Below are 21,062 nucleotides of genomic sequence, written 5' to 3' on the forward strand. Positions count from 1 at the left end.
TCGATCCTGTGCCCCTCTTTGTCAATTCTTACGGCCGAGGCAGCGAATGTCTGCACCGCGTACAGGCTACAATGGCGATAGGCTACCACCATCTATCTAGTGAAATGTTCCTGCTGTCGTTTTGGGGGCCATGCAGACGCCCTTGCGTGTTCTCCTGCAGTCCAGTTGGAGTCCTCATGGCCGGGAGTAACGACCATCCGGATCATCGCCTGAGCAAGAGTGCGTACGTACGCGTCCAGGGTCGGAACCACGATGTTATTGCTGGGCGACTGGGTCGAGATGGGGATCTCCTCAGCCTTAAGTCTGGGCGAATCCATTTTGGCCCATTTAGCGCCGCAGCCACAGTTTGCCCAGGCTTGGCGGGCGCATGATGAGCCGGTCGACCCGGTCAGCTTCTCGTCTTGGTGAGGCTTGTCTGAATATCAGGTGGAGGGTGAGTGATTCCCCCGCCTTTTGGGTGATATCTCTAAGTCTATCGACGGAGTATCGGGGTAAAGCTGTCACAGACAAGTGTCAGGGACTTAGTCTCAAACACTTTCAGCCGGCTAGAGAGCCTCCAACTTCACACCTAAAACTGGGATTCTATTTTGGGTCTCGGACAATCGGGCGAGTGGGCAAAAAGTGGTGGAATCGGTGGAATTCCCCCCACTGCCATTGCCCGATCTGGTCATTTCCTCAATAGTGCGAAAAGTAATGCCCCTCACTGTGGCGCAGTTTCATCCCACCGCGTGGTGGCGGTGTGTGGCTTGGCTAGATACCATCTGTCTTTTCTCCAAAATATTTACTCTGTACTAATAATATCCCTCAATTAATGGCATCCGCCTGCCGAGAATATTATGTCGTCATAGTCGGTGATGTGCTGTTTCACTTAGCGCTTGAGGCATTCGGTGAGTGTACTCCGTAGTCAACTTGAAAAGTATGCTATTCATTGCCTCATTTGCGTGATATCTTCGGCTCCGGGAAAGTGGTCATCCGGCAATAAATATACTTTCAACATGTGAAGTTTATGTCCTCCAATGATGTGCATATGTTGCGTGACAGGACACACTTGAATCTGGCATATGCAATAATGCTGTGCATGCATTTAATACTATAGACATGGTCTGGAATAACTGTCAGTGAGGGTGGGATTTACTCAGAAGTATGTCTTTCCAAACCGCTGCCTTACATGGCCTGATCGACTATACTCAGCCTGTCTTTTCCATAGCTTTTGAGTTAAATGAACAATTGATAGCCTGCGATGATTTCCGATACATACAAGAGAGTATTAGAATAATAACCATGGAATATTGCGAATTTATGACACTCATTGCAGTTTCAATTATACTATCTCAGTATTCAATCGATACTAGGAATATTGACAGTGCAACCTGTTATTGATATCAAAATTGACCAAAGCATAGTATATGATACTACTATCCGCGACTGCAGTAGTGTAAGTGCTATACTACTGTTACTAAAGAGCACCCAAGTCCATGCTTATCATGGCAACATGCTCATCTCCATTCCTAGTCGTTGCATACCTAACCAAATCTTGTAGTATTCCTCCAGTACTTTCGGTTTGGCTCCTAAAGAGCCTTTATTGACAGCCGCCAGAGAATTGGCAAATTAAAGGAGAACATAGCGTGAAGAGGAAGTTAAAGAGCTGGGGATGCAGATTGAAAAGGACAAGACATAAAGAAGATCAACATCTGGATGCCTGAAGGATGCCACCTAAATGTGTAGGCAGTGACCATGTCAAGTAATTCTGGACACTGATCTTAGTACAGCAGCCCTGTTCTCTTGAAGGATATTATTAAGGTGACGGGCCTAGTTACATCTCATGGCTGTGTTTTAGTCCAGTGATCAAGTTTATGAGTTGTACACACAAACAAGGATGCAATAGATATAGACAAGCCAAGGAAATTAGGATGACAAAGTAAACACTCATATTGAGTCATTTAAATGTGCATAAACGCTCAATTTAAGCCTGCACACTTGCGTCTTCGTAGACCCTAGTTAATACAATCAATTGGACCAACAAACTGTCCCTGACGCACTAGTCCCAAACAGGCAACTAACTGCTTGAGCTTCAAAACTTCAACCAACAACCTTCTATCAGACTTCTACATTATCACCTCTCTTGAACCACTCTGAAATCTACACGCAAACCACATATAATACACAGGATACCCTAAAGCTGCCTCATTATATCCTCCACGAAGTATCCACAACAACCACAACCACAACCACAACCACAACCACAACCACAAATACAACAACACCGAACCAACCCCGCCAACCTCACTACATCGGTATACCACCACCACCACCACAACATCACACCAACTACGACCACCTCCCCCTCTCTAAAGCCAAACGCCAAACTACCCAACTCCAATCCAAAATGCCACCCACCCCCCCTACCCCCTCCCACTTCCCCCCGCACCTAACCCTAACCATCACGCCCCCCTCATCCACCTCCACCTCCCCAAACACCTCCCCCAACATCCTTCTCCTCCTCCACGGCCTCGGCGACACAAGCCAAAACCTCACAACATTAGCCCGCGCCCTCAACCTGCCCGAAACCACCGTCCTAACGCTCCAAGCCCCCAGCCCGCTCCCCTTCGACCTGGGCGGCTTCCACTGGGGCGACGACATCGCATTCAGCCCAGCAGGGGACCTAGACATGGACGCCGGATTCACGCGCTCCACGAATACCATAATCAAGGAGGTGATTATCGACACATTGCTGAAGAAGTGCGGGTACCGGGGTAGGGATATTGTGGTGTTTGGGATCGGGCAGGGCGGGATGGTGGGGTTGGAGGTTGCTAGGCATTTCAAGAACTCCTCGGAAGGAAAGGTGGATGAGGAGGAGCTGGGAGGTGTGGTGTCGATTGGGGCGCCGGTGGGGTTATCTGGAAAGGCACCTGCGACTGGCAGTGGGAAGAGTAGGACGCCGGTTTTGATTGTTGCGGGCAAGGAAGATGGAGGGGAGAGGAGTACGGCGGTTACTGCGGCTGGGGTGAGGAGGACGAAGGAGTGGTTTGAGTTTGTGGAGGTGAGTAGGTATAAGAGGCGTGGGGATGGGATGCCGAGGAATGCGGAGGAGATGAGGCCTGTGATGGAGTTTTTGGCCAGGAGGTTGAGGAGTTATAAGGGGGTGCCGGAGGGGAGTGTTGAACTTAGTTGAATAGTTAGGTGAATATGGGGTGGAAGATGTGTTGTATGGATGTGGAAGGTGGATGATGAGTCTATTGTACATGACATGCTTCAAACTAGATACCTATCTGCTGGCTAGTTGACCTCCTCCAGAGCTGTGCGTGCGCGCTCAATCGTCTCTCTGGCGTCCTTCTCCGCCGTCACTTCTTCGACTTGTCGGCCACCCTCGCGGGCGGTCTCGCGCAGCTGCGTCTCGGTCTCCAGCAGCGCGGTGCGGCCGTCTTCGCGTACCTCGTTCTCAAACCAGTGTCGCGCGGACTCCCATTTGCGCTGCTGGTTGCGCAGCGAGTAGATCAGTCCGATAGCGGCCATCGTGCAGGTCTCGTAGATGGTGGCAGTCGGCAGCGAAACGTAGGTTAGCGCCGACAATGCCGAGGTCAAGGTGGTCGTGGACATGCTGAAGAAGACCAGACGCTGCGCCAATGCCTGCAGCGACGGCACTGTCGTCTCCATGAGCCGGCGACGACTAGTCGCAATCTGCGCTGGCCAGGACGTCTGCTCCTCTTGCATGGGAGTCGCATCGGTCAGCCCGGCCTGCTGGAACCGGCCGGCAGTCCAGATAACCTCCTTCTCGGCCTGGCGCAGATACTTACGGTCCAGGATTTCCGACGTGATCATCCCCACGTCGTCCACATGCCAGAACAGCTTCCACCACGCCAATCCCCGCCATGGCTTGCTGGCGAACCCTTCCTCGAGCGAGCTGCGGAGCTCCGTGTGCCCGCGCTCCGCCCACTCGGACACAGACCGCTCAAGCACATCGCGAGTCTCCCACGACACAGCGCCGCTTTCTTGCTCCAGCAGCTTCCTCTTCTCGGCAGCGGCGGCACCCGCTTCCGCAGCATCCAGAAGAGACGTGATCAACGTCCGCAAGGACGGATCCAGCGTCCCTTCCTCAGCTCGCAGCGAAGACAACCAGTCCACCACCGGCTGCACACCACTGCTGTTCCAGCCGCGTTCGTAGAGAGAAGCATTCTGCACCGACTCGCGGAACTTCGCCAATGCCTCATCCGCCTTGTCGATATCCACAAACGCAACCCGGCCATCGTACTTCTGTGGCTCCGTGACCGCCAGCTCAATAGCCCCAAAGACCGACACAGCTTCCTTCTTCAAGTCCGACCGCGCCATCAACCCGCTATACGCCAGGAAACCATCGACACCGCTACCGCACACGATGCTGCGATGCACGGGATACCGCACCATATTATGCCGGCCAGAATGCGACGTGCGGATCGTAACTGTAGGCACGAGGAAGGTGTCAGCCGTAAATGGGTGAGACTGAGTAGCGTCCGCGACGCCTGCCGACTCGGCACCAAGTGTCGTAACGAGAATTTCCAGATTGCCCTTTTTCAGGATGGGCGAGGGCACCGAGATCGTAGGGAGGAGATCGTTGGGGATTGTTTCGGAGACTTCGCCGTACCTGCACATAACTTAGCGCCTGCTACCCATCATACTATGCGTGTCTGTAAATGTAGACCTACCGAATCAGCAATCCCCTCTCCGTATCCTCACCATACGCATCCAACGCATCCTCCCAGCTCTCCCTCGAATTCAACGGGTCCGCCAACAGCAACCGAACGAGTCTGCGCGCCGCAGTCGCATCATTCAGACCCAGAACTGCCCCGATTATTAGCATTATCCCAACCAACGGTAACATCATTCACCGAAGAAGAGAGAAGAGGAAGACCTACCAGCAACTCGAACAACCGGCTTCTCACTCTCCAATCCCCTCAACGCAAGCTGCAACCGACTCAAGTTCACCTGTTCCGGCGCAACATCCTTGACCCGGTTCAGAGCTTCATGTAAATCCTTCAATCGGGGAGGGATATGTCTTGTGTGGACAACGGATGTGGTCGCAATGCCGCTACGCTGCAAGGATGCCCATGATTGTTGTTGATGTTGTTGCTGTGGTAATTGTAGTCGGGTTCGACGCGAGGAAAGGGAGCGGCGCCAGGTGGAACAGGACGGGCAGTAGAAGACTGATGAGGAGGATGAAGAGGAGGAGTCTTGAATCTGCGACAGGCTCTTGGAGAGCGTGCCACGGAGTTTGGGAGGCATTGACTGCGTGTTTGGTGAAGAGGGATGGGATGGGGGAGGAAGTGGTGGAGGATGTAGGCAGGGCCGGTCGGAGATTCTGGCGCGGGACTTTCGGCGGTCTTGGCGGAGCGTAGCTTATACCTTAGTTTATTATAAGAGTAGGCTATGGAGTCTGGGGTAACAATAATCGACGGTAATCAATTGACTATTTTAATAAACTAGCCTGTACAATACGAACAGCTCAATTCATGGTGTATCGATTCATCAACTCATGGTCGAGTCGTCACGGACGCTCGATTGCTGTGCAGGAATTACACAAAGCCCCCCGTCCACCTCTCCATTATGCAATACAGTAATCTTTCGCGACAAAGTATGGGAGCTACTCATTGCAACTGTCACCACGTTGACGTTTTTGAGGTGACAGTAAATAGTCCAACCATACACGGAGTAGTTCATACCCCGAATTGCAGTACCTCTGCATGCCGCTTCAAAAGATGCTGGTTCAGATGGAACACCCACTTACTTCCTAATCGCTCATGCTTCTCGAGAATCCCGAGTAGCATCCCTTTGTCGCCGAGTCTTGCCCGATCCCGCCGACCTGAAACTCGTTAGTATGATGGTCCGGAACGATCATTCTGCTTCACTTACATGCTAATCCGCCTGGCCACAGTCGCCAGCCCGGCGTCGTTCTCTGCCTCATGATGCGCCCGCTCAAAGGCAATGCGTCTGTCTTCTTCGCTGCGCCGGATGACCTCTTCCTGCGACGGGGGCAGACGTTCGTTTTGCAGATCGACCTTGCGAGCATCTTCGAAGTTGGTGATGGCCTGCTTGATACCCTCCGCTCCCAGCATCAGAGTACCCGCTGGGAGACGACCTCCCGCAGCGGTCTTGAGTTCGGTGACCCGCTCGGACTCTTCACGCAATACCTGGAACACACGCGACAGACGTCCAATGGCAAGAATCTTGTTCTTGATCGCACGTCGCTTGAACTCGCTGCTCTCGACATCCATCGCCGCAGGAGGAGAGGGGGGTGCGGCGGTGGGCGAGACCGATGTGGGGGTATCATCTTCAAGCTCCTCCTTGGAGCAGGTGTTGAGAATGGCAATAAGCATGTCCGTAATCTTCTCACCGACGAAGGGAAGCGACCAGGTGAAGACGTCCATGAAGTTGGGGAGCCAGTACGGGTGAGGCGTGCAGTTAAACTGTCGGATATTCATGACGTTGTTCTCGTATTTCAGGACGGCGGCCTTGTTGTTGTAGACATCCAGGTAGTTGGGAGCACTGAAGATGGTCATGACACTGGGGAAACCGGTCGTACGTGTCTTGCGGTACATGCGGTAACCGGCATCCTGTGCCTCGTGCGCCCGAATGATGGAGAGAAGATTGTTCTTTTCGAGGAAGGCGCACGCCGCGGGGTATGAGAAGAAATACGAGCATCCACGGACGCTGTTGTGGATGAAGTAGTCACCAGTCTTCTCCTGCCCAAAGTCTTCCAGAGGATCGGCCCAGAGGATGTCGCACATCAGGCCATGAGTCGGAGGCTCCCTAAAGCGATCAATCTGTCGCCAAGTTAGCCAGCAGTCCACCAGATTTAGTGTTCAGCCCATAGCATACCGCTTTGATATCTTCCAGAGTGTGCAGCTCGGGACTGAGACCTCCGTGGATACAGAGGAACTGCTTGTTCATGACCGCCGCCAGCGGCAAGGAGCAAAACGATTCGATGCATGCCTCGTAGATGCGCTCGCTGTATTTGTGTTTGCACTCAAGCTTGAAAGTGAAGTAGTCCGTCAAATGCCGACATTCGTGGTTACCCCGCAGGAGCCAGAGCGTATTCGGATACCAGATCTTGAGAGCCCAGAGATACAGGACACACTGTAGCACGCGAGTCAGTGGGTGTGGCAATAACCAGACAGCTTGCGATCACACGAACCTCAATACTGAAGTAACCTCTGTCCACATAGTCACCGAGGAAGAGATAGCGCGTCTCGGAAGGATCTCCGCCGACCTCGAAGAGCTTCATTAAATCGTAATATTGTCCGTGAACATCACCGCACACGGTGATGGGCGCATCCATTTCCAGCAGGTTGGGTTCAGCCCTGAGGAGCTGAGTACCGGCCTGTATAATCCATAGTGCCTGATCTTCAGTGAGACGACCTTCGCGGTAGAAGTGCTGCTTGAGGAACTGCAGGTTGGGCTTAGAAGGGTCTTCACGAGACCAGAACAGGTCGTCCGGCGGGGTGTTCAACGCCGGCGCTTGCACCTCTGAAAGATCATAGAGTGATTAGGAGAGCGCACATCCAGATAATTTAAGTAGAGGAAGGGAAGAGAGAGAAAAAGACATTGTGGCGTTACCTTTAATTACTCGCTCCATGGTCGACACCTGAGTGCCATCTTCCATAACATGTAACGTAAAGTCGATCTCCGGGACCGGCTTTTTATCCGTCACCGCACGCGCGATAGTGCGATCCATGGTGACTTAAGTGATAGGGAAGACGTAGATCTTGGATCTGGGGAAATCGCAAGAACGTCGTGCCCCGGGGGGTTGCGAGGAGGCGAAGAAAAGGGGAAAGACACCAGCGCGGAGGCCAGTTGTTGGTGGGGGGTTAAGCGGCGGCGGGATTGGATTTCACACGCGAGACAGGCGGAGATCGCGAGGACTGGCCGTTGTAAGGAACAAGCTGGACGGGAGGTCACCAAGAATTCCTACGAAGTGGCGATTCCGAGGATGACAAGGGGGAGGGGAGCGAAATAGGGTTGGGAAAAATTGAGGCTAAAGCGTGGGTCAGGGACAAGGCGAGAGGGACGAGCGAAGAGTGAGGGAAGATGGAGAGAGGCGCCGGGCAGTGCAACCCGAATAGGAGAGATGGTCGGCCTTCCAGCTCGATATCGTCAAGGCTGGAGAATACTAAGAGGCTGAAAAAAGACTGCCTGACCACCTTTTTTCTGCAGAGAACCACTAGTACAGATGATTCGGAAGAATAAGCCAATTATCGGGTAAGATACAAGCTACTAGGTAATTAGTTCCCCCTCTTCGTGTTGAGAGTATCATTCAATCTAATCTCTTTCTCTTCATTGCAAGAAAGAGAGTTTCACTCGACGTCAGACCAACCGTAATTACGGTAATTCTCAGCTGGCGGATCAATCCCGCTTCGTTACAGTCCCTGTAATTAATTACGCCGTCCGCGGGGAACCTGATTCATCCATCATTGATTACTTTTGTTTCCTCTCTGTCTAGCTTATCAGTTCCTACAATTTACAGCATACTACCCATCACTCATCATGTATGAATCCTATCGTCAGTACCCTCCTTCTTCTTCTTCTGTCTTGACACATCACTGACTCACGACAGGCCCTCATCCCCTACTGGCTCAGGTCCCCTTGACCGTTTCCCCCTTCATCAACCTCCCCACTTCCGTCACTCTTCCCTACACCTACAAGTCCGTTCCCTCGACCATCCCCCCTTCAGTAACAGTCGACCCAAGTAACCCCGATGTCAAACCCCGCTACGTGGTTTCATCCAGTGGCGAGCATGCCGCCTCTCCAGAAGAGATTCTAGCTTCCTGCAACGCCCTCGAGCAGCACCTGAACAAGACACGCGCCGACGCCGAGAAAGCAATCCGGGGCTGGGAGGACTCAATCACCCAGCGCGACCTCGCAGAGAAGCGACGTGTGGCTCCCGGATGGCTTGACAGAGATGAGAAACTACTTCAACCGAGCAACTCGGCCGCTGGCCCTAGAGGACATAGCCAATCTCAACCCAGTCTATTGGACAGCTCGTTCTCCGACCCCAGTGCGGCCGCATTACCCTCCATGGTACCGCGAGACGAAGGCGAAGAACTGGACAGAGCATTTGGCGGGCTGGACGTGAAATGAGAGCGGCGCGAACATGTTCTGAAGTACAATATACCGGGATAGCTTGGGTGAAGGCCATAAACCGCGCCATGGCCGCTGAAACCGCTGCAGGTGGATGCTATGGGCCCTTGCTTTGGCGGGGATAGTAGCGCACTTCCTTCGTCGCAAGCCACGATAAAGTTCAAGCTTGTGCGCACCGTATTCTGCAAAAGATCACCAGTGCAGGGCGCTCTGCATCTGAACCAGCTGAACCACGGCAGTGCGCGACCTGCGCCAACGAGAGCACAGCCATATAACCATCTGGTACCGCCGAGCAACTAGCTCAAACAATCTCCTAAGAAACAAATCTAGCATCAATCATAATACTATCATACATTCCCATTAACTTCCACAAGAGTGCACCTAATCAAATTATGAAACGACGTAGAAACCAACCGTGGTAGACAGAACCCCACCCGCCCGGCGGATATCAACTGCCATCAACCAGCAGCTACTGATAATCTAGCTTTTGCTCCGCCCGCAAAGCTCCATCCATCATCTCATTTTCCCACCCTTCACCACCAACCACACTTCCTCAACCTCCCACCTCGAAAACAACCAAATCCAAACCCTCAAAATGGAATCCATCACCGCACCCCCCGACACAACAACCTACATCCCCCTCGCCGAGCACCAATCCCGCACCCCAAGCTCCTTCCACTCCGGTCCTCCAATCCTCTACTCGCAGCACCAAAACTGCAAACTCGTGCTCCTGGAGCGCGAAGCCCTCGCAGTCCCAGCACTAGGCGCTCTGCGCGATGCCTCCACTGCAAACGGCACCACCGAAGAAGACGAAGCAGCGGAAGACAAAGAGATCGTCATCACCGGCGTGAACGTATGGGTTACGTCTGAGTGAGTAGCCTGGCCCTCCTCCATCCATAACGCAATACAATAACCAAAGAGAAAGCAAAACCATTACTAACGAGAATGAATCAACCAACTAGGAAATTCCTCCTCCACAACCCCACAACCAACACCGGTCTCTCAATCCCCTACCCCTCTATCTCCCTGCACGCCATCCAGCGCCTGCAGCTCCCCAACACCGAACCCCAAGCCCAGGTTCAAGGCCTATACATGCAAATCGCCAACCCAACGACCTCCACCTACTCCTCCGCCGACGACGAAGAAGACGCCCTTACTGTAACAGTTGTGCCCGAGACGCCCGCTCAAGAATCTTTTACCCCCGCCGCCGCCGAGGAAGGAGACGAAAAGCCCGAAACCCCTACCCAGACCCTCTACGCTGCTGTGTCGGCGTGCTCGAATCTGCATCCGGATCCGGTGGAGCCGGGCGATGAGGACGAGGATGATTACGAAGGAGAAGGAGGAGCGTTTCAGTCTGGGTTAGTGTCGATGGGGAGCGCGGAGGGTGGATTGCCGCCGCCGGTGGAGGGGAGTTCGGGGTGGATTACGGCGGAGAATATGCATGAGTTCTTTGATGAGGAGGGAAATTGGATTGCTGGTGGGGAGGAGCCCACGTTGCCTTTGGGGCCTGGGGCGGGGACGGTGAGGCAGAGGGAGGAAGAGGAGGGGGAGGGGGTGGATGGGGAAGAGGGTGTTAATGGGGATGGTAGCGGGGAGGAGACGAAGTGGAGGAGGACGGATTAGATTGTTTTATTGGTCTATCCAGCAACTCTTCTTGGTCTCTGCTTGTGTACTATCTCTACTACTTAAACCGATGGCGTGTGTGTGTGTTGTGGAATACATTTTGTAATGATAGATGCTACTTAGTTACTTGTTATGAAACGGATCAATTGCCAAGTACTACTTGTAGAAGTCTATTGACCATCATCTTTAGATTAATTTTTTATTAATCCTACCTATTACCTACGTTCATCTTTACAGTGGAGGGTAGACACGCCCGCACGCTAGCCAAGCAAAGGAAACAAGAGAAAACAATCAACGCCGCTGCCAACTATCAGTCCATCCATGCGCCTGCCCTATTCTTTCAGGAACCCATCTCCATCATACAAGCTTCCCGGCGTGGCAGCCCCAATTCCCAGTCCGACAGGCTTTTTCGTCGGAGTACGAAATCCTTGTCGGGAACTGCCAGGGCCGGGCTTCAATCGGTGGCTCTTTGCCCGTCCAACTTGGGCTGAAGGTTCGCTGGGCGAAGTAACTGAAGAATTTCTGGGACCCTTGCCCTTGGGTTCCGAAGCCCGGTCTTCCCAGATGGGAACTATGATGCCGCTATTCGCAGTTGGCGGTTTTGGCACAGCGGCCGCTGGCCGCCAGAGCTGCGCCTGAGAATAGCTGATTGGAGAAACAATGTGATGCGGACTACCCTGGTACCGCGGGGCCACCATGTTCTTGGGGTCGTTCTTCGGACGCAATGGTGATTCGGCGGTATTGCGTACCGGTTCCTTGCCCATACTGGGACCGCGCGAATGACGCATCGGCGGACTTGACTGCGTCATGGCATTATCATCGAGAGGGTTCAGTGAGCGGAAGCTGCCGCGTGCTGTTGACCGTGGTGGAGGTTGACGCGGTCCCTTGACGGCTGTACGGCGCGGACTGCCAGGGTTCGAGGAGTTTTCGAACCCCGTCGGCGAGCTGTTGTAATGCGGAATTATCCAGACCGGACTGTTCTTTTCCGGAGATGGCGTAGTCGACAGGTTGGTATCAATCCTGGGGGGCGGTAGAGTCGTCACAATATCGGGCAATGACTTCTCCATGTCCATGATACTCAGAGTATGATCCCCGACATCAGTAGGTGAGTTCACCTTGAGCTTCGGCGGTCCTCCCTGTGAGGGTTCATCTGGAATCTCCGTAACTCGCGAGTTTTCCTTCTGTTGCTCATCATAGCTGGCCCGACTCACTGTAAGGCCTGAACCGTTGGACTGAACTGAAATGTGGGAGATTGATGAATTGGGAACTTGTGCCCGGCTGGTATCAATTTCGTCGGTCTCCTCCGGCTCCTCGGCTGTAGGCGAGAAGACTGGGCCACCAAACGTGATTGGAGGATGTATCGAGATCCGAACGCAGTTCTGCCGCCGATGGCCTTTGCGGGTGCTACTGCTCCCTTTGAGTGCAGAGGGCAGAGGGGGTCTAAGATGACTGTTCGGGCCTAGCAGAGGACCATCCGGAATCCCAGTGGTACTAGGCTTCAATCGGGTGTCAGTGCTCGAGGCAGAATTGCTGATCACGTTGTAAAATGGATCGAGCTCGTTCTTCTGATCACCATACATCGAACGGCGTTGCATTTGACTGAAATGTGGCACTAAGGCTCCATTGGGTACTGGATTGAGGGAAGGCGGGCGGCTCAGATCCAGAGGCTTCACCCACAGGGATGAGTCTCGCTTGGCCTTGATTTCAGACAGAGACTCGGTTCGTCGTGGCGGTGGACTGACGCGTTCCGTCGAATGATTCGGGCTCCGTGTGGTCAAGCTTCGACGCGGAGAAGAGCGAGGTGATTCAAGTCTCCTGGCTTCCCACGCGGTGCCAGAATTTGACGGGAAGACGAATTGAGATGGTACGACTGGAGCTGGCCCAAGGCCTCTTCGATCATATTCCATCCGTCCAACGTCGTTGGCATCAAACGGGGCGAATGTGGGACATGGAGGCAAAGCGGGCGATGTGAAAGTACTGTCGACATTTGTCGACGTTCTTCTGCTGTCCTCCAGAATGGAGCTGTCTGCGGTTTCGAGACTCAGCGAAGAGAGACAAGTTGAGTCATTCCTTGACAAACGGAAGCGGTTTGGCGGATAGGCACACGGTGGTGGAGGTACAGGTTGCTCGGGCGCAGACCCGGCCGTTTGAGCAGTGATGCTTCCCCCACGTACCCGACCATTGGATGGGTTGCAACCGTCTTGTTTATCCTCCATGAGCGGGTACAGGCTGCCGGACCGCTCCCTATGATGCTTCAATGGCCATGTCCCCGAGCTTGGTCGGCTCGTGAGACTTGCCTTCAATTGCTCTTCTTCTCGGTCTGGGGTATGCCGCGGTGTGGTCTCCGTTGCTAGCTCGAACGCACCCTCGACAGCAGAGTTCGGTACGTTATCGTCAATTCCAGATACTGTCGGTGAAGCCGATTGCCGCTTCTCTGAATGCTCCGTCAGTGGAGACAGTGAGCTGAGTCGTTGTGGTCCTAGGAGGTGTCGTGACAACCGCGCAGAGCGGCTTGAAAGAGACCGGGATAGTGAACGACGCATGTCACGGGCTTTCTCGTCCAAGGGAGATGACGTGTCGGAGTCCGTAGGGGATAGAATGAGGCTCTCGCGAGATGAAAGGACTCCCCACTCAGACGGCTTTCCATATGGGAGCTGTCCATACTGTCGTAGTGCGGTGCCCTCCTCCCGCGAGAGTTCTGTCAGCGTCTCCCCCTGGTATTGTTGTAGAGCAAATCCATCCTGCTTCGCGTTTGCCACCGCCAGCGACAGGCGATCCTGACGGACTCTTATCCAAATGACCGTGCCAACTATCGCAGACACAATAAAGACGACGGAGCAGCTCACGGCTATCGCTATTAAGGTGGTCAATGGCGGCATTGTCGTTTCCTCCTGCTCTCGGTGCCAGAGCTGGCAGAACCTGGTTCCTTTAGACTTTGAGTAGATGCGTTAACCCATACACTCGAGCTGGTACTTGTCCCAGTGTCTATACCAATTCCGCGATGGTTCCGGACGGCATTCAACGGCGCCGAAGACCAGGCAAGAGTAGCAACTACTAGCCACGGAAACGCCAGCACAAGGATAATCAGAAAACAGAGAGATCCATGATGGATGGGAGGAAGCGCGCTCGTGAGGGAGCGTTGCGTTTGTTATGGCAGCCGGCTGGGGCATGGGAATGTTGGTAGCATTATTGTCGGCTCGCGAGGAATGCTGCGATGTCAACCAACCATCCTCCCCAGCGAGCCATTGACTGGCGATAGGGAGCCTTCATCAAACTGAAGCTCGGTCCCAGAATTCCTGTAATGTCCCAATTTAGAAGATAAGTCGAGAATAGACCATCGCCAAGATGCTAGCAGATCTACAGGAGGCCGCAGAGTTTCCACTGATAACTAGAAGAATGTTAGCGAAACAGTCAAGAATTGAGCACCCCTGGAGCTCGTGGAACATGGTAGATTCCAACGACTCCCTCTTCTTGGAGACCGTGATCGTGCAAGCTACTTTCGCTCACACTGTTAGTTTTCAACAGCAAACTACTACTTTGTAAAGGACTGTACGTCCTGGGTATAAGGAATCTAGTAATCCTTCTTGGCATGCCATAAGGCGCCGCATGCAGACTCAAGTCTGAAAAAAACCACGAGTAAGTATATCATAGAAGGCATGAAACACCTGCATTAGCAACGCAGCTCCCTGCGCGTGTCTTTCCTTCTTCCCAGCTTCGCGTGGTAAAAGCGCAAGTGGAGGTGGAAGTGGAGATTTCCGGGAAACCCCAATCGGGCAGGGCAGCCGCTGTCACGGGGGGTTGCGGGACGGAAATACGACGAGTCCGGATCCGCCGGCCTCTCGGATTGGGAGAACCAGACGAGGTTGATCAACTCCGAACTTACTCAGTGTTCAGGTCTCGTGTCTCCTGATATTTCCGAGGTCATCGTCTGATTGAGGCCGTCAGATGCCAGAGGGTCCCCGATCCCGATACCGATGGGGACTTCGGTGAGATAAAGAAAGCAAGCGAAAGCTGCAGAAGCAGGGCATGGGGCGCCTGTCGTCAACCCACGCCCGGATACCCCCAGCCTGGGACCTTTTCACCCGCCTTGGAGACTATGGGACCGCTTAGCGTTATTAGAACCCACCAGACGAGAAAGCTGGATGGAGTGAGCGTGGCCAGTCGGGGCAACTAGACTTATCCTCGATAGCCAACCCCAAACTCTGAATAATGCGAACTCCAGAGTAGGAGCCAACCATCTGCATAGAGGGGGGCAATGGCCCAGTCAACCCCTCACCGGCGCGGGGGGCTCCTAGTGGGCTTGCTGTCCTAATAGTGTTTACGTTGCTGGCCGTAGTGGTGTGTATATTTAAGCTCCAATCTACGATATAAAGCTGCCCGCCATCTGGCTAGGCCGTCTCACATCTTCACTTCGTTCTTTCCTAACTCTCCTGCGTATCCTCGAGAATCCCCTCTCTTTACACCCCTTCTCCACCCATAGATCCGATCATGGCTGCCAGCCCTCAGAAAGATGGACACTTTGTCCATGACAACACTACAGCTCCCGCCCACCCCGGCTTGCTGAGCATGTTCTCACTGAAGGGCAAGACTGCCATCGTTACAGGCGCCGGTGCTGGCATCGGTCTTGCCGTAGCTAGTGGCCTGGCTGAAGCCGGTGCAAATGTGGCCATGTGGTATAGCAGCAACCCTAGCTGCATCGAGCGGGCCGCGGAGATTGCTTCCAAGTATGGTGTTCAGGGTCAGTAGCTCAGACCATTTTCCCCACTTACCGCCTGGCATACTTTACTAATGCTCATTCCAGCCCAGGCGTACAAGGTCGAAATCACCAAGCCCGAAGCCGTGCAGGAGGCCGTTGACCAGGTTGTGAAAGACTTCAACGGCCGACTGGACGTTTTCATTGCCAATGCCGGTGTTCCCTGGACTAAGGGTCCCATGGTTGACGGTCCGCTGGACCACTACCAGAATGTGGTCGATGTCGATCTGAACGGTACCTTTTACTGCGCCAGGGCGGCAGCAACCCACTGGAGGAGACAGAAGGAGGAGGGTACCGATATCAACGGTAACGCACTTAACAACTTCACCTATGGCAGCTTTGTGGCCACCGCTTCCATGAGCGGTCACATTGTCAACTTCCCTCAGATGCAGGCAGCATACAATGCCTCCAAAGCGGCCGTTATCCATCTCTGTAAGTGAAGCGGCCTTGGAGAAATAGACTTGCATCGTACTAATTCCCAATGCAGGCAGGTCGCTGGCTGTTGAGTGGGTCAGATTCGCACGTGCCAACACCGTCTCCCCAGGATACATTGCCACAGAGATCTCGAACTTTATCCCAACTGAGACCAAGACCGTCTGGAAGGATAAGATCCCCATGGGTCGCGAGGGAACACCCGAGGAGCTGAAGGGCGCGTATCTGTACCTGGCATCGGATGCATCCAGCTACACTACTGGAGCAGACATTGTGGTTGACGGCGGCTACTGCGCCCCATAAGCTTTTGATGATATAGATGGCACCTTATGATCTGTACATTTGAACTTGCAGCGATACATACATATGAAAGATATTATTACACGATAGACGAAATGAACGACTGGACTTCTTCGCGATCAAGCCCGTTCGTGGCGCTTCTAGATACAACCACACCCGGTCAGGGCCAAGGAACCAGGCCAACCACTTCCAGCCAACCACTACCATAGATCCCTGCAGGAGTCGTGGCTTGCAGGTTGCAGGACATCAATATTCGGGATCGGCAGTGACGTAGGTCCACGATCGCGTGAGATGCCCCAGAGTAGATCGCAGTAATGTGACCACTTCTCACAACACGTGTTGGGTATTTGTTTTATCCCATAGCCACAAGAAGTGCAAACAATCAAGCTCAACTAGTAGAATCAGAAGAAGATGGTCCCTCCTGTACCTTTTCCACCACCCACTTCACCACTGAATCCACCACCCCATCAACCCATTCCCCTTCATCTTCATCTCCATACACAGAATAACAGTCCTCTTCCATTTCTGGAATCAATGGAAAGGGCGGCTCCATGACCTCCGGGTATATGACAGATGTATCCGGGTCAAAGTATCTCGAGAGAGGGGTTGCGGGGGGAGCAACATGGCCATTGGTGGTGAAATGGTGATCACTGCAGTAAGACGGTGTGTTCATGTTAGTCATCTTTCAGTTTTATGTCATTGTGCGTGGGATGTATTCCTCAAGGCTTGATGTGCTTGGTAAGTTCAGTAGGAAGGGTGAGATTTCGTGTAAGCAGTGGTAGAGTTGATTTGGTTGGTCGAGAAATGTGGGGGGTGTACAGCTACTTAGTAAGTAGTAGTACTGGTAGTATACATACCGGTGAAGGTGATCCAGTTCGACTTCGTGTTGGTAAACGGGGAGGCGGGAGTAATTCGGAGTAGTATATTTCCGCAATATAGAACGAATGCCCTTGCGGTGCTGAATGAGGAGGAAGAGGAGGGAGAGAATGAGACAGGTTGTTGGGAAGAGAGGGATCATGTTGATGGGGTATGTAGATGTTTCTTCTCCTGTTCCTTAGGCAGGAATCTGTTAGTGTCGAGGAGGAGGTTTTAACTAAGTGATGTGGATATATTACTACCATCTCAACAAACCAAACAGTCATTAACAACATCATTTTAACAGTGAATATTCCTTTCTGATAGTTGTTATTTATTGGTTTTTCCATCAGTTCTCGTCTGATCGAAATTAATTGAACCGGATCGTTAGTCCGAAGTGGTTATCAAGACTGACGCATCACTTCAGTCATGTCAGTCATGCCAGACATCCATAATCTAGAAGGTTTCAATAATCATTCCCACACTTCATTTTCTTGTCTACTATCCCCCGTTACTACATAATCCCAAGAAAGAGGAAATAAAAACCATGGCCGAACTCCCACTCTATGCTTCTCTAAGAGAAGAGCTGACTTCACCACCGAAGACGTCAATCCAAATCATAGGATCACATCTCACAGACGAACAGGCCAAGGAAATTGACTTTGATCTCTGGGTTGACTGTCGAAGATGGTTGGACTCAAGTCGATTAAAGCATCAACTAATACTGAAGAATTATGTCACACCTGGCAAAACCCATCCAAGAGCCAGGACAATCCCGAAGATATGCTGGAAAGATGGCTGAACTACTGGTTGAATGACTGTGCAGAAACAGACAAAAGGTAGTATTTATCTGCTCCTTCCCCTTGGTCCTCCCTATCTTATACTGATAATATGTTGTATCCAGCTGGACACTGCAGAAGTCAGTATCTTTCGCGCAGGAGGAGCTCGGCGCGATGAAATTCCGCATACTACTCCTGGCACGGGAAGCCTATTATCGGGGCTCACTTGAAGTGATTTTACATGCGCCCTCTTCTGAGCCCGATTATAATCCTCTGGGTTACGACAGCGCAGACAATGCACGGCTTCAGGTTGAATGGAGTTTTGAGTGCCCTTTCATGCCCACAGACCACAACTCGAATTCCATACTTCAGTATGCAATGCAACAGCGGAAGGAGGGCTGGGTGGATCTGAACGGACCAAAGCCCCTTTATGGGCAGTTCATGCGTCGAAGACCGCCCGCTTATGATAGTGCGGATGACAGCACAGTCAGAGATAGACTATTCTGGCTGTGGGGCTGTGATGGTCCGCCATAAATAGGATAAGTGGGCTTTTTTGATAGCTATTAGCCAGCATTGACGGTCTATTAAAATATTGATTGTTGTAATCCGGGGTCTTGTTTCTGATCTAAAATCTTGTGTATACATTTTCTGAGATGTCCTGCAGCACTACTGCGAGAACAGAGCTCCGTACGGCAGTTGGCTGTACATTACGCTTGCTATGTGAAAAAGAGAGCGTTAAAAAGAGGGTCGGCATGGCATTGCTAATGTAGCATACAGTCAGTTATACACCCGGTTCTAGAGTAGAATACAATATTATTGTTCATGTACTTTGATAGTTATATCATGTGACCACATAGGTGATACCAACTATTCAACCAAGAAATTCACTGAGAATCAGGCAAACCATGCGTGTTCCCAATATTTTTATTCTAGTAATTATCCATCCCAGAATCCCAGGGTAATGGGGTACTTCCTTCAAGTTTTCTCAGTCCTAAACCTTGCAAACTATAAAGGGCGATCACGACCGGCATCTACAGATATGTATTTCCATCACTACTATGTACCTACTACTTTTACTACTACTACTAGTAAGCAGCAACAGCCCTCACCTGACGCCCCCCAACCCGGATCACTTGACTCCCCTACAAAGTATGAACCCAAACCAGCTGAGTCCGTCCCAATCCCCATGATCTCCCTCTCTCATTCCTCTGATTTCGTCACTTTCATCACTCTACTAAAACCGAATACAGGATCCCCTCTTATCATCCTCCAATGACCCCATCACATTCATCTCAGCTCCGACATCATGCGCCCGGCCCCGGAAACCATATCTTACTACCAATATATACAAATGGAACAACCACCCATTCTTTCATCACTCAAGTATGAGGATATTCCGTCATGAAACAATGCGGCACTTGCCGATAATGGATTGTCGAGAATCATTGTATACTCTGTACTATATATTCTTGTTATGCCCTTGAGAAGATGGCATAGTAAGCTCGAAGCTATTTTTGTTCTGGATACTCTTCTCAACTCTCCCCTCTATACCACCATATATGGAACTAGTCTAGCACACCTCCCCTCCACCACACCCAACTGCTACTATCAGATCCAATATCGGAACCTATGATCCAAATGTACCAACCAACATCATGCCTCATGCTACACATCATCCTCCCCATGATGGAGAGGATATGGCAATGGTACGTTTCTCTGACTCTCATCCCCGATCCTCATCCTCTCGCACCCACACACACAACCAAACCAATCCCTTTCAAACCATCCCACACAGAAAGAGTTGAAGAGAAAACCATCCACAAAAAAGAACAACCAAAACCAAACCCCCAAAAGACTCTGAATTTGTCCCTGAGAGAACAAAAACAGAATGCCTCCCTCCAAGAAGCCCTCTCCTGTACCAGCTGCACAATCACCCGCATCCCCAAGGACATCTACTACGATGATCGCATAAAAGGCATCTACGATGCCTCCCGCGATCCACCGTTCCTGACCCCAGGCCTCACCACCACAGAAGAAGACAAGGAAATCCCACCCGACGAAATACCCCCAGCCCCCCAAGAAGGCAAAGGTAATAATAAACAAGAGCCATCACCCACATACACCCACCTCCTCACACCCACCCAAGAACAATCCTACAACACCCAACTCCAAATCTACCTCAGCCACGACCCGACAAACGACCACAAGTTCGCCAAATACCTCGTGGACTACCACATCCACATACATTACCTTTTGCGTCGCAGCATGCTAGGTCTCTGTCGGGACGTGACCGATCTATACGAAATGAAAGATTGGATGAAGAGGATGATGCATCCTGCCAATCATGAGGATGATGTGAGAGTATCTGTCAGTCCTACTGGCATTTACACCCCCCAGCCACAACTCGGACCGTCTCAAAATCTCTACTCCCTGAGAAGTCAGAATTACCGCAAGCGTCACAACCGACACCATCAATCCTACCAATCTCCCTTCTACCAACCACCCCAGAGACAACAACACCTCCCTCGCTCATCACTCTCATCCTCCGTCTCATCATCAACAGAGGATGACCGCCCAAGCGACTGGCCAGGCGACTCGAACAGACAAATGAAATATCAAGTGAAACTATGGGATAAAGGCGCAAGAATGAGGAGGAAGCGCTATAAGGAGAGCCAAGCCCGGTGGGCGGTTATACAAGAGGAGAGGGCCCGACAACGGGAGATGATGATGATGATGATGCGGAGTAGGAGGAATTTGCCTAGAAATACTAATGCGCGTATGAAAGGGGGTAGCGCTGGTGGTGGGGGTGGTGGTGTCAAAGTGAGGCTGTATTGCTCGACGCAGGTAGCAGGTGTTGGAGGTGATGGGTTATACTATGATGGGAAGAGGAGGTTTCTGAGGGAGGTGGAGGTCGAGGAGATGGCATTTGGGGAGGTTATTAGATGACTAGGAGCAATGAATTGGATATATGGAATAATGAGCTGTCTATCCTCCGGTAAAGTGTAGTACTTTTTTTCAGTTTCTTCTCAATCTCCTTTCTAAATTGCATGTGGTAAGTCAGGGATGAAAGTGGAATGTAGGCGAGTGACCATCCATTCTTGAAGCCGGATGGGATGGAATGTGAGCAAACCGGAAGCAATCAATAATGGTGCACCACCACTGCTTGACATGTGAGAGATACCGTAACCGTGTGTCTTTACTGTGTTCAACTG

The 21,062-nt window shown here is 52.0% G+C and overlaps 10 protein-coding genes across 10 annotated transcripts; 6 read left to right on the plus strand and 4 right to left on the minus strand.

The window, feature by feature from the left end:
• Positions 1–92: 92 nt before the first annotated feature.
• Positions 93–317, minus strand: AKAW2_11819A (uncharacterized protein; the record flags this gene model as incomplete). Its single annotated transcript, XM_041684345.1, has 1 exon — positions 93–317. The coding sequence occupies one exon, from the start codon at positions 315–317 to the stop codon at positions 93–95; it is 225 nt and encodes a 74-aa protein (XP_041538539.1).
• A 2,069-nt stretch (positions 318–2,386) lies between these two features.
• AKAW2_11820S (alpha/beta hydrolase) lies at positions 2,387–3,172 on the plus strand (the record flags this gene model as incomplete). The annotated part of the gene is made up of 1 exon (XM_041684347.1): positions 2,387–3,172. One exon carries the CDS (start codon positions 2,387–2,389, stop codon positions 3,170–3,172), a length of 786 nt encoding a protein of 261 aa, XP_041538540.1.
• Positions 3,173–3,276: 104 nt separating this feature from the next.
• On the minus strand, positions 3,277–5,256 carry AKAW2_11821A (uncharacterized protein; the record flags this gene model as incomplete). The annotated part of the gene is made up of 3 exons (XM_041684348.1): positions 3,277–4,618; positions 4,680–4,815; positions 4,890–5,256. 3 exons carry the CDS (start codon positions 5,254–5,256, stop codon positions 3,277–3,279), a joined length of 1,845 nt encoding a protein of 614 aa, XP_041538541.1.
• Positions 5,257–5,769: 513 nt separating this feature from the next.
• On the minus strand, positions 5,770–7,705 carry CNA1 (3',5'-cyclic-nucleotide phosphodiesterase (PDEase) (3':5'-CNP); the record flags this gene model as incomplete). The annotated part of the gene is made up of 5 exons (XM_041684349.1): positions 5,770–5,833; positions 5,884–6,794; positions 6,850–7,107; positions 7,166–7,497; positions 7,588–7,705. The coding sequence occupies 5 exons, from the start codon at positions 7,703–7,705 to the stop codon at positions 5,770–5,772; spliced, it is 1,683 nt and encodes a 560-aa protein (XP_041538542.1).
• An 809-nt stretch (positions 7,706–8,514) lies between these two features.
• On the plus strand, positions 8,515–9,108 carry AKAW2_11823S (uncharacterized protein; the record flags this gene model as incomplete). Its single annotated transcript, XM_041684350.1, has 2 exons — positions 8,515–8,530; positions 8,585–9,108. 2 exons carry the CDS (start codon positions 8,515–8,517, stop codon positions 9,106–9,108), a joined length of 540 nt encoding a protein of 179 aa, XP_041538543.1.
• A 595-nt stretch (positions 9,109–9,703) lies between these two features.
• AKAW2_11824S (Voldacs domain-containing protein) lies at positions 9,704–10,731 on the plus strand (the record flags this gene model as incomplete). The annotated part of the gene is made up of 2 exons (XM_041684351.1): positions 9,704–9,978; positions 10,071–10,731. The coding sequence occupies 2 exons, from the start codon at positions 9,704–9,706 to the stop codon at positions 10,729–10,731; spliced, it is 936 nt and encodes a 311-aa protein (XP_041538544.1).
• Positions 10,732–11,063: 332 nt separating this feature from the next.
• On the minus strand, positions 11,064–13,610 carry AKAW2_11825A (uncharacterized protein; the record flags this gene model as incomplete). Its single annotated transcript, XM_041684352.1, has 1 exon — positions 11,064–13,610. One exon carries the CDS (start codon positions 13,608–13,610, stop codon positions 11,064–11,066), a length of 2,547 nt encoding a protein of 848 aa, XP_041538545.1.
• Positions 13,611–15,219: 1,609 nt separating this feature from the next.
• LXR3 (putative carbonyl reductase) lies at positions 15,220–16,219 on the plus strand (the record flags this gene model as incomplete). The annotated part of the gene is made up of 3 exons (XM_041684353.1): positions 15,220–15,469; positions 15,533–15,916; positions 15,972–16,219. The coding sequence occupies 3 exons, from the start codon at positions 15,220–15,222 to the stop codon at positions 16,217–16,219; spliced, it is 882 nt and encodes a 293-aa protein (XP_041538546.1).
• A 1,539-nt stretch (positions 16,220–17,758) lies between these two features.
• On the plus strand, positions 17,759–18,384 carry AKAW2_11827S (uncharacterized protein; the record flags this gene model as incomplete). Its single annotated transcript, XM_041684354.1, has 2 exons — positions 17,759–17,910; positions 17,976–18,384. The coding sequence occupies 2 exons, from the start codon at positions 17,759–17,761 to the stop codon at positions 18,382–18,384; spliced, it is 561 nt and encodes a 186-aa protein (XP_041538547.1).
• A 1,095-nt stretch (positions 18,385–19,479) lies between these two features.
• On the plus strand, positions 19,480–20,796 carry AKAW2_11828S (uncharacterized protein; the record flags this gene model as incomplete). The annotated part of the gene is made up of 1 exon (XM_041684355.1): positions 19,480–20,796. The coding sequence occupies one exon, from the start codon at positions 19,480–19,482 to the stop codon at positions 20,794–20,796; it is 1,317 nt and encodes a 438-aa protein (XP_041538548.1).
• Positions 20,797–21,062: the final 266 nt, after the last annotated feature.

Source organism: Aspergillus luchuensis, chromosome 1, assembly GCF_016861625.1.
Source record: "Aspergillus luchuensis IFO 4308 DNA, chromosome 1, nearly complete sequence".
Taxonomy (NCBI): domain Eukaryota; kingdom Fungi; phylum Ascomycota; class Eurotiomycetes; order Eurotiales; family Aspergillaceae; genus Aspergillus; species Aspergillus luchuensis.